The sequence below is a fragment of the Macrotis lagotis genome, chromosome X (assembly GCF_037893015.1).
Source record: "Macrotis lagotis isolate mMagLag1 chromosome X, bilby.v1.9.chrom.fasta, whole genome shotgun sequence".
Classification (NCBI taxonomy): Eukaryota; Metazoa; Chordata; class Mammalia; order Peramelemorphia; family Peramelidae; genus Macrotis; species Macrotis lagotis.
In genome coordinates, this window is record NC_133666.1 from 503263852 (window position 1) to 503278002 (window position 14151).

Genomic DNA, 14151 nt, shown 5'->3' on the forward strand with positions numbered 1-14151 from the left:
AGTTTAAAAAAAAATTGAGGAGATGCTTAAAAATTAAGGTCTTATGAATTTAAAGTTTTTTTCTCCCCAACAATGCTACCTTAATTATGTGACTTTAGTCTGAATTGAAAATGTCCTAAAGTCAGTGGAGAGGAAAAAAGGCTAGAGTCAGGCCAAGAAACACAGTGTCTCTAATAGATACTTCCCTTTCCTTTCTCTGTAGGCAAAGATGAGCCAAGGAGGCCTCACCTTGCAAGGTTGGGGGAAGAGCTGTTGAACTCTTTAAAAAAAATAAAGATCAAAAGAACCTTTATTAAATTTTTGTTTACTGAATTTAGCATAGTTCGTTACTGAATGTTTACTGAAAACTTTTCCAATTTGCTGGATTAATATAATTTATTTCATACCTATCTCCTCTTTTCACTTCTTGCCACCATCCCAATCCAGTTAATCATTACAATTCACTTCAGGTTGCACCCCATCCCTAATCTAATCTTCATACTATTGTCAGAAACAAAGGAAAAGGCCAAGGATAGAAGCCTGGAATTCATGCATATTATGATAAGTCATCAGAGTAGGACTTAAGTTGAGGTATATTTAGTTAGCATTCAATAAACATTAGTTTGTTGGCCTCAAATCACTAGGCTTTATTCTGAGTTCTCAAAGAGCTAGGATTTTTTAGTTATGTAACTGGCTTTGAATGAATGAATTTTAAAAACGTATGTTGTTAAGTGCTGGTGAATACAATAGAAAAAGAAGTATGTGTGAGCTGTGATGACAGGACTTATCCTCAAGGAGCTCTTACTCTATTTTAGACGACCACATATGAAGGAAGGAAGGTGCTTTTACAGAGTGAATGACAAGGTATTGCATCCTTTGGATATCTCAGGAGAGTGACCCACTCCTATTGGAAAGGGAAGGAAAAGTGATGATGATGTTTGTCCTTGGTTTTTGAAGAAGACTATGATATTAGGGAGGTGATGTCATGACAAGCATGTGAATTGGATTCGAGTGGGGTGCTCTGTGCTAAGTTACCAAACTCACTTTCTCCTCCAGAGCCTTCTGCGTCCAGATATGAATCAGGACAACTGGAAATAGACCTGGATTTGAGGCAATCAGGATTAAGTGCCTTGTCCAAGGTCAAACAGATAGTTAGTGTTTGAGACCAAATCTGAACTCAGGTCCTTCTAACTTCAGGGTCTGTGCTCTACCCACTGCACCACCTAAGTAGTCTTAAGGGATCATTAGTGGAGAGGATATTTTGGGTTTGCTTTGGCAGGGATGGAGATGGGGGAGGTGATTAGTCTGGCTCAAAAGGGGAAAGAAGAGTCTACTGATAGGAAGACTGTAGGTGGGGAAAAGAGAAAACATTCCCAGTTCTGCTATGGACCCTCCAAGCATCTATGATGTAGTCCCTCAGAGGAGGGAAAAGTTGACTTTTAACACTTAAACAAGATTTTCATGACATTCAATAAATCCTCAATCCTACAAGTGACCCATGAGACTAGGTTGTTTAAAAATGCCCCAAATTGCTTTCTGCTGACTCCACCATATTCCACAAAATGAAAACACAAAGATTCTTTCAAAAACATGGTGCTGTCCTTTTGCCTACATATATATGTGAATGTACAACAAAAGTGATATTGTGTATATCAAGAATGTTTACATGGCAAGACTAGATGGGTTTATAATACACAATATGCTGTGGGCATTGTTGTAAACAAACAGGTTAAGGACAAGATTCTAGCCAAGAGAATCAATGTGCATGTTGAAGACCTTAAAATAAGAGCAGAGATAGCTTCCTGAAGCAGGTAAAGGAAAATGATCAGAAGAAGGAAGCCAAAGAAAAAGTAACTTAGGTTCATTTGAAACATCAGCTTGCTCCACTAGAGAAGCATACTTTGTGAGAACCTATGACAAGGAGCCTAAGCTGTTGGAACCAATTCCCCTATGAATTCATGGCATAAATGACTAAAAATAAAAACAAAAACCCAATAAAAGATTCCTGGATTATGAAAAAAAATTGTCCCAAATTGGCAGAGGGCCAAAAATCACTACCTTTGACTTTATGTTAAGAGTTTATTGTCAGGGTGGCTAGGTGGTGCAGTGGATAGAGCATCAGCCTTGGAGTCAGGAGTACCTGGGTTCAAATCCAACCTCAGACACTTAATAATTACCTAGCTATGTGGCCTTGGGCAAGCCACTTAACCCCATTGCCTTGCAAAAATTAAAAAAAAAAGTTTATTGTTATCTGTTTACCATTTCCTTTATATAATTTATTCAGAAGTTCCAAGCCAAAAAAGATTAATCAAACAACAAAAGATATGTATTCATTTAGGACCACTATGTGCAAGGGGGCAGCTAGGTAGGTAGTGGATAGAGCACCAGCGCTGGAATTAGGAGAAGCTGATTTCAAATCTGGCCTCAGATACTGGACACCTACTGACTCTATGACTTTTGGCAAGTCACTTAACCCTGATTACTTTGAATCTAGAGCCATCTTCAGTTGCCCTGATTCATTTCTGGCCACTGAATTCAGATGACTCCAGAGAAGTGAGGCTCGTAATTTAGCACAGCAGACCCTCATCCAGGCAAAGACATGAGAAATAAATTGTGGTATTTAAGGAGCAGAGAGGAGGTTAATTTAGTTGGATCAGAGAGTGCAGGAAGGGGTCAAGGGGAGTAATGTTCAATGAGCTGAAAAAAGGTAGTTTGAGGCTAGGTAGTGCAGGGTTTTAAAAGAAGAGTTTGTATTTGAATTTAGGAAGTCACTGGAATTGGTTGAGAAATGGAATGACCCATGGTTAGATCTCACCTAAGAATTGGCAGCAGATAGAGGATGTACTAGAGTGGAAGGGAGGCTCTTGAAATAATCTAAATGAAAGGCGATGAGGGACTGAACTGGCTAGTTACCACCCTCCTAAACTATCTTGTATTTAACTATTTTGCATGTATTTGCATTTATTCACTTCATATTTCTGTTATGTGTAACTGTGTGCATCATAGGTCTTTCTTATTAGAATGTAAACTTAAGAGCAAAAATTGTTCCATTCTTTGGACTTGTGTTTCTCACTGCCTGGTATCTAGAAGGTTCTTAATAAATGATTGTTGAATAGTTATTCATATATATATATATATATATATATACATATATGTATGTATGTATAATCTATATTAGATTGCTTTCTAACAGGAGGAAGTGGGGAGGAAAGAGGAAAGAGGAAAAATGTGAAACTCAAACCTTACCAAAAAAAATTGTTGAAATCTATGTTTTCCTGTAATTGAGAAAATAAATAAATAAGTAAATTTAAAAAAAAATTAAAGAGTGTTGAGAAAATGCAGAGTGCTGATACTGGGTAGATTCATTTTACAGGGTCAGAGAGATTAAAAGTGACTTCCTCCAGGTGATATAATAGCAAGTGGGAGCTAGGATTTGAATTCAGATTTTCCTATTCCTAGTCCAATATGCTTTCCAAACTGAATCTAATATCTTAGTTGCAGTTAAGAGATTAAAATTAGCAGATATTTTGGTTTGACGTTCTGATTTCCAGATTTCCTTTTTTTTTTTTAAAGGGTAGTCCTTGAAGACTGGTTTCTATCCCTGTGATTACTTCTAATTCTTTTAAAAGATTGTGGGTGTTAGCTGTGTTTCAGAATTTTTATTTTTATTCTCATGTTCAATTTGGTACATGCTATAAGTTTCGTGGTGGAAAAATTTCATTGAAATTTCTGTGCTCTGCTCTTTCCCTTTTCTCCTCTATCTTTTTTAAAAGCTCTTTTGTGAGTTTATATATAGGCTCTGCATGTGGCCTGTCACTTTATTTTTAATGAATTCCTGTGGTGGGTCCTGAATAGCATGGTAAGTAGAAAATGAATTGATATATAACTGTTTTCATGGGAAATCATTTACTCAGCATGTAGTGCCCCCACTGTGTATTGTGGAAGAAAGAACGTTTTTCTGTCTCCTTTTGTCTTAAAAATTTGTCTGCATTTTCCAGCAATCTTACCAATATGATAGCATTTTGTGTTGTTGGCACAAGGTCTTTAAAGCAGTCTTTGCTTTTTTGACAGACATTGAATGAAAAATGGCTGAAAGTCCTATGTGGGAGCAAGTTGGAGCAAGTTTTGTGCATCTCTATTACCGCCACTTTGATGCTGACAGGGTACAACTAAGTGCTCTCTATGTAGGTACCAATTTGAATGTGATTAAACTTTTTTTTCTTCTTCATTGTTGATCTGCTTGAGTGACAAATTTTATTTGGGGACTGGTGGGCTTGGTGTACTTTATAAACTGACAGAAAAATTCCTTATAAAAGGTAACAATTTTAAGAGAAATGTATATATGAACAGAAAATTCTTCCTCCCAAACCATATGACCCTTAATTTTTTAGTCCAGTGCTTATATTTGATATCCTTCAGCAGAGCTATTTACATGTGTTTTACTTTTTTCCAATTTCTAATTGAGATTGGAATGGGAGCAGGAAGTTTATAGGAAGTGGGACGAAAGGAATCAGTTATTATAGATGTTCTCAGTAAATGAACAGTAAGATCTGATGTTATGCATTTGGTCTGGAGAATTGCAGTGTAATTGTGAGTATAGTGGGAATTAACTTGATTTTTAATTTTTTTCAAGTTTTTAGGGTCTCATATTAGCTTACAGTTATTGGAAGCTGCCTGTTTTTGGCAAATACTTGTTCACAGGTACTGCGGAAAATGTAAAGAGGAAATATATGGGGTTTTCTTTCCCCTACCTCCAACATTCTTAGGGTTCTGATCCTCTTGTCTAGGGTTTTATATGACCAGCTGCCTTTTTTTGTAAAGAAATATTTAATCATGACCTGCCGTCCACCCTGATGTTATCCACCCCCCCCCTCCAAACACTGTATTGAGGGAATTATCCCTAGATAACACAAAGAAGGGAAATAAAGTACCTAAAACTTAAATCAATTATTGTGTTCTTGAATAATTAAGCCTCTTTCTTCTTTTTTTCATTTAGACCAAATTTTATTTTCAGATCCACATTCTTCCCTACCTCCCCATCCATCTCAACCCCACCAATTGAGAAAGCAAGAAAAAAAAACCCTTGTTATAAATATGTATAGTCAGACAAAACAAATTGTTTTGTTGACCATGTCTAAATAGATAGATACACAGGTTTTGATAGAGAAGTATGCCTATACCCATATAAAGACATATATCAAAAGATATGGATATACCTATCTAGCTTTCAATACCTATCTATTTATCTATCTATTTAAACATAAATACAGAATACATAAATACATAGATACAGAAAACTAACTATATAGTATGTATTAATCTTCTCTGGATCTGTCATTTCTGTCTATCAGAAGGTGGGCAACATGTTTAATCTGGAGTGCTCTAAATTATGGTTAATAATTGTATTGATTAGAGTTTCTTAGTCTTTCAAAATTGTTGTCTTTCAATGTAATGTGTACATTGTTTTGCCAGCTTTGCTCACTTCACTCTATATCAGTTTGTACAAGTTTTCTATGATTTTAATCTAATACTGGTGGTTTTTCTGAAATTATCCCCTCCATCATTTCTTATAAAGACAATAACATTCCAACACAAACATATAATTTGTTGTCATTTCCAATTAACAAGAGATCCTTCAATGTCCAATTCTTTATCATCACACAAAAACAAGTTGCTATAACTATTTTTGTATATATGAGTCTTTTCCCTTTTTCTTGTATGTCTTTGGGGTATAAATATATGAGTGGTATTGCTATATCAAAGGGCATATACAAAATAACTGGGTCCATTCATAGCTCAATCTATAGTACACTAATTTACCTATTTTTCTGCAGTCCCACAAGTATGTGTCAATTTTCCTTTTAGTTGGTCAACTTTGTGGATCTAATGAGTGAGCTTCTTTAAATATTGTGTTATAGCCTGCTAGTGAGAAGTAGGCTCATTTCCCCCATTTCATTATCTTGATGAATAAACAAAACCAAAAACATATTACAGTTTTTGAAATCTAGTTTCTTCTTTGGACCTTTCATATTTTCTATTGCTTCTGTCATCTCTCTTTCTTGTCATTTAATAATTAACCTTAATAATTAACCTCAAGCCTATCATAGTATTTTGAATAGATAACTTCTATATATCTTCATTAGTATGACTAATAATTTCTTTGCAGATTTTACCAATTATGAAAACTTTCATATATTAACCCAGTTGCTACAACAGCCATATGAAGGGGGTAAATATTATTAATCTTATGTCTACAAGAAGGAAACAAAGGCTCAAAAAGGTGAAGTAATTTGATCAACTTCATATAGTTAGAGAGTGAAAGAGCTAGAATCTGAACCCAATCCTCTTGACTCTACCCAGAGTTCTTTTCAATAATTCTACAGGTCTTCTAAAATGACAATATTAATAATTATTTTACATCTCAGAAGGGAATTGCATCTTCTCTTGTCAACTGACATTTATTTCATACCCACTATGTGCTAAATACTGGAGATATAAAGAAAAGCAAAAAAAAATTCTTTCTTGCAATATATAGGGATCAAATTCTGAAGGGCTTTAAAAGCCAAAAAGAGGCTTTTATATTTAATCATAGAGAGATAATGTTGAATCACTGGAGTGTTTTTGAATAAGAGGGTAATATAGATAATCCTGTATTTTAGGAAGATCACTTTGACAGATGATAGATTGGAGTGGGGTGATTCATGAAGCAGGGAGACCAACAAGCAAACTATTCTAATAGTACAGGCATGAAGTGGTAAGGACTTGATAAACCAACTAGGAAGATTGCTTTAACAGAAGACAGAATGGGAAATATTTGAAAAATATTACAAAAATTGAAACAACTTTTCTGTGGGATAGAAAAAAATTATAGAAATTGCCAAGTCCATGGTAGTTCATTGGATATGGAGGAGGAAAGAGTGATGAATCAGTTATAAATGATATCTAAATTGCCAATCTAGGGGACTAGGATTATAGTGATGCCCTCTATAGTAAAAAGGAAGTCATGAAGAAGGGAGGGTTTTGGGGAAAAGGAAATGAGTTCAGTTTTGGACATATTGAGGTTAAAATGTTAATATCCAATTTGAGCTATCCAATAGGCAGTTGAAAATTCTAGTCAAAAGGTCAGCAGAGAGGTTAAGGCTGAACACATAGATCTGAAAATCATTTGCTTAGGAATGATCATTAAAGACATGAAATCTAATAAGATCATCAAATGAAATAATATAGAGGGAGAAAAAAGGGTCTTGGGAGATAGAACTTTGGGAGACCTTGATTAGCAGGCAAGGATGAAAATAAACAAAGTAGACTGAGAAAGAGAAGTTGGGCGTGCAGAAAAAAGAAATGGAGGAGAGCAGTCACAAAAACCAAAAGATAAGAGACTATCAAAGAGAATATCAAAAACTACACAGGGGTTAAGAAGGATGGGGGCTGAGAACATGTTAATGGATTTGGCAATTAAGGGGTTATGCGTAAATTTGGAGACAGAAGTTTTACTTAAATGATGAGGTCAGAAGTCATTCTGAAAGGAGTTAAGAGAAAAAGAGGAAAAGAAGTAGACGTACCTAATAGGCCGCCTTCCCAAGGAATTTAGCTAGGAAGGGAGGAGAGATTTGATGGACAAATCAAGTAAAGATTTTTTGAGGATGGAGGTAACATGGACATTTTTGTGGGCGGAAGCAAAGCAGTCAGTAATTGGATAGAGAATGATTATACATTGATGGAAGTAGCAATGACAGAGCAGGCAATATGCTAGAGAGAGGTGGAATGGGATCACTTGTGTTCATACAGAGATCAGCCTTGACAAGTGCATCTACCCCTTCATGTGCAATGGATATAGTTGGAGGTAATGGCAGAAGGCATCTCAGTAATGTGAGACGAAAAAACAGAGAAGAAGGAGCACTTAGTGAATCGCCTCAATTTTTATGGTGAAGTATGAGCAAGGGGTTTCACAGCTGAGAGTGAGGGCAGAAGGAGCATCTAGTCATTTATGTAGTACCTTCTATATTCCAGGCATTCATAAGCACTTTATAAATATTATCTTACTTGGTTCTTCCAACAACTCTGGGAAATAGATGATATCACTAGCCCCATTTTACACTTGAGAAAACCAAGGGAAACAGAAGGTAAGTGACTTGACTAAGATCACACAACTTAGACATATATGGCACCTTTTTTGAACTCCAGGACAAAAAAGGTTTCAAAAACCTGCTATGTAGAATGGGGTAGTGAAACAATTTTGGAGTCTGACAAAGATTGCTTTGCCAGTGTGAGGCCCCATTTAAGATTATGTAACAAATTCAGAGTGGATTCAGTCAGTTTCCTTGAGTACCTCTGGTGTAAGAGCAAAGCAGTGGGTGGTGGGAGTCATTTAAGGTTGGGAGTGGGAAGGGCAAGATCTTTGAAAAGAAAAAGTACCAAAGGACTCATGAAAAATGGATGATGTAAGGGTTAAAGTGGGTCATCAAAGGGTCAAGATAGGGAAGTAAAGAGAGTATAATGAATGAGTGCAAAGGTAAAGACCTAGGAAAAAATTGCAATGTGCAGGGTATTAGAGAAGGTGGTGGTGAAAAAATGAGGGAGTTTTGGACTTGCTACACAAAGTTAGAAAGGAGAGTGATAATAGATTATGAGCAGACAAAAGGAATTTTAGAGTTGATGATTTTAGAGCAATTATGGATGAGAACAAAATTAGTTATAAGACCATCTTTATGTGTGTTGCTGTGGTCATGAGAAATGAGGAAACTAAGGAAATTAAAGCATTTGACCAAATTTGGTATGTATGTTGAAATTTCTTAGGGTGAAGGCAGGAGTAGAGCAGAAGACAAAACTGTGAGCCAGGCACTAAACTCATGAAGGAAGCAAAGAGAATTTCCTGTAGATCTGGAAATCAAGGGATTGGTAGGGCTTCAAAAAAAGGACTGGAAGGTGCACAGGCAGAAGGAAGGTAAGCCCTTAGGAGTTGCAGATGGCTAGAGGATATGTTAACCTGAAGGTCATCTTGTCACTTGTCTTCTGTGGGTATAAGACAAAACAAGATGGTGTTGGCAGGAAGCACTAAGTAGTAAAGTAGTTATAAAGTTTCTTAGTTGTGAGTCTGTGACATGAAAAGATTACAGCAGTTGTCATATTTTCACTGCTTCTAGATTCCCTTTGCCTATGGGAATGGAGTTACTTCCTCCACTTTCTAAATTGAATGAAAGAAATTGTTCTTTTCTTTAGAAAAGAAAAAATGTTTTATGATTTATAAAACAATACAACATTCTGTGACAAAGAGAAGTATCAAAGGTAACACAGAATGCAGTTACTGCAGAATGTGCAAGCTCACCCGCTGATTAGAATATAAAATGGTAATTATATTGACTTGATCATCTGTTCACAATGTGCCATTGGAGTATATGTTCTACCTCATTTCAGCGTTGTAGTTTTTGTTTTGTTTTTTTAAGGATCTATGAGGAATAGATTGGAATTGCATCTTAAAATACATTTGAAGGGAGGGGAAATTGGTATACAAATATGTTAATAAACCTACAGATAAAATCATTAAGGAAATGAGCATTTACAGTTTGTAGCATCTAGGTCTTCCAAATGTTTCCCTTCTTCCAACTCTGCCCCTCTCCCTCAACCTCCCAAATATTTAAATAGGTAATACTGTAACAATCCAGTACAAGAATCATAGTATTGAGGCAGCTAGGTGGAACAGTAGATAGAGCACTGGCCTTGGAGTCAGGAGGACCTGAGTTCAAATTTGGCCTCAGTGTCTTAATAATTACCTAGTTGTGTGACCCTGGGCAAGTCACTTAACTCCACTGCCTTGCAAAAAAACCCAAAGAAAGAAAGAAAAGAATCATAGTATCTATACTGGTTTGAAATGGGAAAAGACCCAAAAGTTCAGAAATATTTGTGATTTACACAAATCTTCACATTTAAAAAAATAAAGTTTTCATTTTACCCACAATCCCAATTTATATATATATATATATGTATATATACATATATATGTATATATACATATATATATATCACCATGTAATATATAATGTTGTAATTGTATTATAAACAGTCTGTCACAGCACCAGTTTAAAAAAATGTATATAATTGTTGTGTTAAACAGCATCAAAATACCCAGAAATTCTCCTAGTCCTTATTTATTCTCCTTTGAATATCCTCTATTTTTTAAGTGGCATAAAAATGCTTTTTTAATTATTAGTCCTATTATAATAGATTCGGTTAGCATAAACTAAAAATCTTACTGATTGATATGATTAAAGAATATGACCTTTTCATTTCTTTTTCCTGTGGCAAAACAATGTTTCCTGTGTTCTTAGATTGAGATTATCATAATTACCTATTTGTAGTATGTAAATTAATTGCTTCTTACAATTATAATCATCTATGATTTCTCCCTCATCACATTCAATTTGAATCAATGCATACCATGGAAACAAAGTAAAGACTTGCAAATTGCCTTCTGTAGAGGGTGGGGGGGGTGGGAAGTAAGATTAGGGGAAAAATTGTAAAATTCAAAATAAATAAAATCTTTAAAAAATAAAAAAAAGAATTATAATCATCCTCCATTTATTCTCACAAGTAGATAGTCTCAAGGTGATCTCATTTTATAGTTGGAAAACTTGAAGGTCTTTTTGAGGGATTTTTTATTTATATTTTTAGTTTTATTTAAGGCAGTGGGATTAAGTGACTTGCCCAAGATTACACAATTAAGGGACTTTTTTTAAGGATTTGAGGTAAGTATAGGGAGAGTGACTTTTGCAAAGACCTAATCATAGAGATATATTGAGTTCTTCTATTTTTCAGCCCTACAAAAACATCCTCAAGAAATTTACTGTTGTTAACTAGGCTCAATTTGTTGTTCCACTCATATAATAAATGTCCACATGAGAGGGAAGGAGAGTGCTATGGTAAGACTGTCAGACACAGTTATTCTTCTGTGTTCTAGGATACATTTTCAGCCTGGCAGGTCCTGAAACTTGATGACATCCATTTTCCCCAAGGGGTGATCAGGCACTAAAAAACTGATTCATAATAATCAAATTCATAAGAGCTCATAGCCAATTTACTCATTTGCATGAAAAACTAAAACATCCCTATGTCAGCACAAAATGTACTTGGAAAAGAGAATTAGAATGAGAAAGTTGCTTGGTGAATATAAAATCAGAACAAAGAGAACTGGATGCTCTTAAAAGACACACTAATCAAGCTGTTGACTGTCAATCCTCTACACTTAAGAGCTAGTTATCAGGCTATTCTTGAATAGTATTGGATATACACAGTAACTTTACCTCCTGAATAGATTGTGGGATTACATTGATTTCCCTGAAAGATCCAGTCTCTACTCTTGGTCTTTGCTCAATTCATCTTAAAAAACTAAAGACAAAAATAAAATCCTTTGGTATTTTTTTAATGTCTATTAGTCTGAATGCCAGAACATGGCTAATATTAGAATCCACATAGTTCCCATTGTCCTTTGATCCCTTTGCTTTTCTTCCTTTCAACTATTTTTGATGGTGGTGGTATGGGAACATGTAAGAAACTAAGATTTTTACCTTTCTTCTTTATTATATCTACTACACATGCAGACAGAAGCTTCTTGTTTGTCATGGGAAGGAGAACAATTCCAAGGAAAATCAGCAATCATGGAGAAGATGCTGGTATGTGCTTTGGGTACAGCATGAAAGGGGAGTTGGGAGCTAATATACATAGCATTATACTTCAAGTCAGGAGACATGTTTGAACCATGGGTACTAACACAATTCCCATGTGACTTTGAGCAAAAGAATGGTTTCTGAGCATTCTGAGGGAAGCCATGATCACTAAAATTTAACTTAGATTCCCAAGAACAGATAGTCAATGTAATTAATTTTTGATAGCGTTACTAGACAGGTAAATCAGTGAAATGCTCTAGCATTTTAATCTAGATTTTAATAAAGTATTATGATAGAGTCTATATATGAGCTTAGTTGATGTAACTATATGAATTCAAAACAGAATGAATCAATAAGATACCCTAGAACAATTTTATTGATGATATGGAAAAAGATCTGGGTGGGATACTTGTCAAATTTGTATTTCACGTAAAGCCAAAAGGACATTGTGACATTTTAAAAGTTCAAGAGATGTAGTTTCTAAGGAATTTAATCATTTTATTACTAAGGCAAGCATGTTTATTAATAAAAAGAGGTCAGTGATACTCTCAAATAGTGGTGGGTTCATGGTTTATATATCCTTGGAAGAGCGGTGTTCCTGAGGGTTGCAATCAAATCTTCTTAGTTAACAATTAATGAGAAAAATGAGTATCAAAACAGGAAGTGGGCTATATTACAATAAAGGTGGGGGGTCCATGACTTGAATTACCTGTCTTATTCAAAGAGACATCAATTTTCATAGCATCTATCTGATAAAAGGGAGAAAGCATATTTTCCTAGATCTGTTTAAGTATATAAGCTGGAATCCTCCACTTAGCCCAAACTTAGAATTTCTTTGACTGTCTGATTAGATCTTGACCTGGATAAATCTTTGCCTAAGATTTTCCACACTGGTTGATTTCTAGATGTGGATGTAGAAAACAGGAAAAAAAACCTTTGTCTCAATAAAATAAAAAAGTTATTAATACAAGAGGGAAATAATCATTTTTCTCAGTTGTTAGCACATTAAATGATAGAATCAATATTTTTAAAAATCTGAAAAAAGTTAAAATGTTTATCTACTTCTAATAAGATGAAATTTATGTGTGAATAGATGCGCTTTTAAGTTTCCCATTTGAATTCTTAAAAAATCAACTTCATAGAGGTAGCATCATAGCTAAACAGTAGTGTCTGAAAAAGGTTGTAAGATTTAAGCGAATTGCAAATTCAATATGATTCAACAGTGTGACACAGAAGCCAAAAAAGTTATTGTGATCTTATTCTGCTTTGAGAGATAGAGTTCCAAGATCATGGAAGTGACCATATTTGAAGGATTTTATTCAGTTGTGTGTTCCATGTTTTTGGAAAAACATTGATTAGCTGGAATATAAACAGAAAAATGAAGCCAGAGACAATTTCCCATAAGAATGGACTAAAGGAATTATGAATTTTTAACTTGGGGAAAAGAAGAATTGAAGTTGAGGTGGGTGTGGGAAGGTATCATAGCTTTTAAAATACTTAAAAATGTGTTGTTTGTTTGAAAGAAGTTGTTTCAGAGGAAAGATTAAGCTTGATAAGCTTGGCCCCAGGAAAGGGAAGTGAAAATAAGGAGTGGAAATTACAGAGATGCAGACTTGGTCTTGATATAAGAAAAACCTTTCCTAACCATTAGAGATATCCAAAAGTAAAATGGTCTTATCTCCAGAAGGTTGCAGTTCTCTCTCTCTCTCTCTCTGTAGAAAACTTCAAACTATGTTAGGGATGTTGTTGTGTCCCTGTTCAGTGTGGTCAAATAACTTCAGAGTTCCTTCCTACTTTGCTTTTGTTGTCACTTGTACTCACTGGATTTCAATGTTTTCATCTGTAAAATTAGGACTTTAGATTAAATGATTCCCTTCTAATTCTGAATCCTATGAATGTGTAAGTAGAACAGTATAAATTAGATCTTTTCCCTCTAGTATTGAACTCTTACAATTAGTTAAAGGCAGCAGAGATAATTTTCATAATACCAGAAAAGAATCAGTATGTTAAAAAAAAAACATTTAAATGTGTGAACTGTTGCACTTTGTTCATGGCCTAGATAGATTTACCTACTAAGTGATAACTTTTAAAAATTATCGGGGCAGCTAGGTGGCCCAGTGGATAGAGCAGCAGCCCTGGAGTCAGGAATACCTGAGTTCAAATGTGGCCTCAGACACTTAAAACCTAGCTGTGTGGCCTTGGGCAAGCTGCTTAACCCCATGGCCTTGCAAAAAAAAAAAAAACCTAAAAAAATTATCAAAAAAGTTTCAGTGAAATGTTTAAAATTAGGGTTTTCTATTTGTAAAGAATATGATTGGAAGAGTACTATAATTAGATGGAAAAAATCATGTTTTTGATAGACTGATACATCACTTTATCCACATCTTCTTGACCAGACAGAAAGAATTTTTAGACAATGTCCATACCCAGTTCAATGAGAATATCCCCCAATCAGGAAAATTTATATTATATTTAGGTAGTCTCAATTTCCCATATATTTACATTATTAATA

General features: G+C 34.9%; 1 protein-coding gene across 1 annotated transcript in view; it reads left to right on the forward strand.

The window, feature by feature from the left end:
- The first annotated feature begins 4064 nt into the window (after nt 1–4064).
- Nucleotides 4065–14151, forward strand: part of LOC141501099 (nuclear transport factor 2-like) — a 36733-nt gene continuing 26646 nt past the window's right edge. The window contains exons 1-2 of the mRNA XM_074204780.1: nt 4065–4163; nt 11574–11645. Coding sequence (XP_074060881.1) covers nt 4065–4163; nt 11574–11645 — 171 coding nt within the window. The remainder of the gene's footprint in view (nt 4164–11573; nt 11646–14151) is intronic.